Source organism: Echinops telfairi, unplaced genomic scaffold (genome assembly GCF_000313985.2).
Source record: "Echinops telfairi isolate 266 unplaced genomic scaffold, ASM31398v2 ScPeMD7_7468;HRSCAF=8506_0, whole genome shotgun sequence".
NCBI classification, from domain to species: Eukaryota; Metazoa; Chordata; class Mammalia; order Afrosoricida; family Tenrecidae; genus Echinops; species Echinops telfairi.
The window spans coordinates 31,009,002-31,012,151 of NW_022111369.1; the positions used below are offsets into that span (position 1 = coordinate 31,009,002).

Genomic DNA, 3,150 nt, shown 5'->3' on the forward strand with positions numbered 1-3,150 from the left:
ATTATATAACTACCACAGCATGTATTCAAGAAGAATTGTGGAATAGATGAAGTAGCAGATAGAGACAGAAAATCCTAAACGTTACAATCGCATAATCTAGGGAAGTCTGGGGCTTTGCAAATGACACACAGTGAAATCCCCCAGGTCGTAGACCTCTGAAGGTGCTAGCCCAAACTTGGTGGCTTATAACAACAATAAACATGCCTGTTCGGTTTGCAGTTTGGGTGGGTCCGGAATTGTGGGGGGATTCGGTTGAGTGGCATCCTGGTGCCATCATGATTAAGCAATCAGCTGCTAAGTGAAAGGTTGGCGTGTGAGAGAGAGAGACGAGGCAGTCTGCTGCGGTAGAGATGACAGCCTTGGAAGCTCTCTGGGACGGTTCCTCTCTCTCCTACACAATCACTGGGAGTCCGAATTGACTCAACAGCAGCAAATGTGGTTGTTTGCACGTTTGTCTTTTTCTGTGGCTTGTTGGTTCTGAGTCTCATGGAATTATAAAAGATGCAAAGGTCTATAAAATGTTGAAAAATATTATTGATGTTCTTCACAATAAGTACAGCTTTTTGGAAAAGAAATACTTTGTTTTCTGTAGCATTACTACATAATTCACATTATTGAAAATAAATTTTTGAAAAACTCTAACTCACTGCCATGGAGTTGATGCCAACTCATAGTGACCCTGTAGGACAGGGTAAACATGGCCCTGTGAGTTTCCAAGACTGTAACTCTTTCTGGACATAGAAAGCCTTGTCTTTCTAGGGTGGAGTGGCTAGCGGTCTCAAACTGCTGAGCTAGCAGTTAGCAGCTTCATTCATAATCCGGTACACCATGAGGGTTCCAACTGTTTAAAATAAAAACCAAACCAAGTTCACTGCCATCATGTCACGTCTGACTCATAGCAACCCTGTGAAACAGACTAGAGGTGCCCCTGTGAGTTTCGGAGACTCGTTCTTTACGGGAGAAGAAAGTCCTGTCTTTCTCATGCAGGGGTGGCTACTGGTTTCTTACTGCGGACCTTGCTGTTAGCAGCCCAGTGTGTAATCATTCCAGCACCAGGCCTCCCGCTATATAAAATAAGGAGATGCTAAAGCTGATCAAGAAGCGTAGTGAGGGTGGATCAGTGCAGAAGGCAGGGTTTATCCAGCTCGGACGTCTGGGTGGACGTACACAGGGCATCAACCCCTCTAAATGGAATGATAAAGCTCCAAACCAAAAAATTGAAAGATACCGGATTACCATAGGGAATTCTTGCGATGTTTTCCCTTCATATTGTTTGAATGGTACATCCAGAAGGGAGATATCTGAGTCTTTCTGAAGGAAGAAGTGGAAATAACTAGAATGAGTTCTTGGTCTGTGGTCATAGTATATAGGCCTTAATATTAGCTTCAACCAATAACATGTTTGACTTTTGATTTCTATCATTCCTATAGATGTAACCACGGGGTTTGTGTGTGCTTTTCATTTCACTACAAATGTTTCAAATGCTGTACCTCATTAACAAAAAGACAACTACTTGATTTGCTTATGCTCTTGTTTCTCTTCATTCTACAATTATCCTTAAGATCACAAAAGCCGTTCTTCCACCAATGATGAAGCAAAACCATGGTCACATTGTCACGGTGGCTTCGGTGTGTGGCCACGCAGTGATTCCTTATATCATCCCATATTGGTAAGTATCTCAAAGCATTGCTGTCAATACTTATACCTTTAAGGGATTGTTAGGCCTCAAATTCCAATCCTCATAGCAGGATCTTTGGAATCTCTAGAATTTAGATGGTAATGTAGAATACAATGTCTCCTCTGAAAACATTGAAATTGCTTGTAATCATCTTTAATGTAATTTTGGATCCTGGAAACTCCTCTGTAGCGAGCCCGGGATAAAAGCCCGAGGGCCTAAGTGGAGAGGAAATGTTTTGAGAATGATGAGGGCAATGAATGTACAAATGCGCTTTACACAATTGATGTGTGTATGAATTGTGATAAGAGTTGTATGAGCTCCTAATAAAATGATTTTTTTTAAAAAGCCCGAGTGCCAAGCATATTGCCATTGTTCCTGGAATGCGCAGATGCTGCTATGAGGAAGAGGAACCCTGTAGACTGAGAAGCAAATCATGCAGAACGAAAAAAGGACACAAATGTGTCCCAGGCCTACTGAGTTTCTAACATAAGTTTATGAGAGTGACCCCTGGACCGAAGCATTTTTTCAGTGTGTGTGTGTGTGTGTGTGTGTGTGTACACCTCAGCCTGGTTACCAAATGCAGATGCCTCACTCTCTGCCTGACCAAGGACAAGAAAATAAAGGAAGGAGATGTGTAAACAAACACACGCATTCATTTCATCTGGAGCCTCTGACCACAGATTCAAACAAAGAAATCAAGAAATGAAAACGGCAAACCTTCCTAAGGGGAGACTTACCCAAGACAGAGGTGAAACATGCAAAATCCCACATACAATGTTGTCCATACAGATATTAGTTATGTGGTATTTCTAATTAGGTCCTTCCTGATTCTAGTGGCTTTTTGTTTTTCGCAAAATACCAGCAGTTATAATACTGACTAGAAGACAGTTTATGTGTTTTTTTTACTACGCCACGGCATTCAACTAACTATGGATCATCACAAACTATGGATAACCTTGAGAATGGAAATTCCAGAACACTTCATTGTGCTCATGCAGAACTTGTACATGATCAAGAGGCAGATGTGTGAAAATAACAAGGGAATAATGCATGGTTTAAACTCGGGAAGGATGTGTATCAGGGGGGGAAAGGAAGTGGTGTTAAGAAACCCAGGGACAAGAGAACAACAAGTGATCCAAATTGGTGGTGAGGTGGGTGTGGGGGGCCTGGTAGGGCATGATCAAGGGTACTGTAACAAAGAGGAATGGCTGAAACCCTGGTGGGAACTGAGCATGATAGTGGGACAGGAGGAAAGTCAAGGAAAATAGAGGAAAGAGCTGGGCGGCAAAGGGCATTTATAGAGGTCTAAATAAAGACATGTACATAGGCAAATATATTCATATATGAGGATGGGGAAATAGATCTATGTGCCTATATTAGGTTTAGTATTAAGGTAGCAGAAGGACATTGGGCCTCCACTCAAGTACTCCCTCAATGCAAGAATACTTTCTTCTATTAAATTGGCATTCTAT

General features: G+C 41.8%; 1 protein-coding gene across 1 annotated transcript in view; it reads left to right on the top strand.

Annotated features, from left to right (window-relative positions):
* The window catches only part of LOC101647936 (17-beta-hydroxysteroid dehydrogenase 13), a 30,157-nt gene that overhangs the window by 15,554 nt on the left and 11,453 nt on the right, over nt 1–3,150 (top strand). Inside the window, exon 4 of the mRNA XM_004703417.2 lies at nt 1,563–1,669. Within this exon, the coding sequence (XP_004703474.1) occupies nt 1,563–1,669 (107 nt within the window). The remainder of the gene's footprint in view (nt 1–1,562; nt 1,670–3,150) is intronic.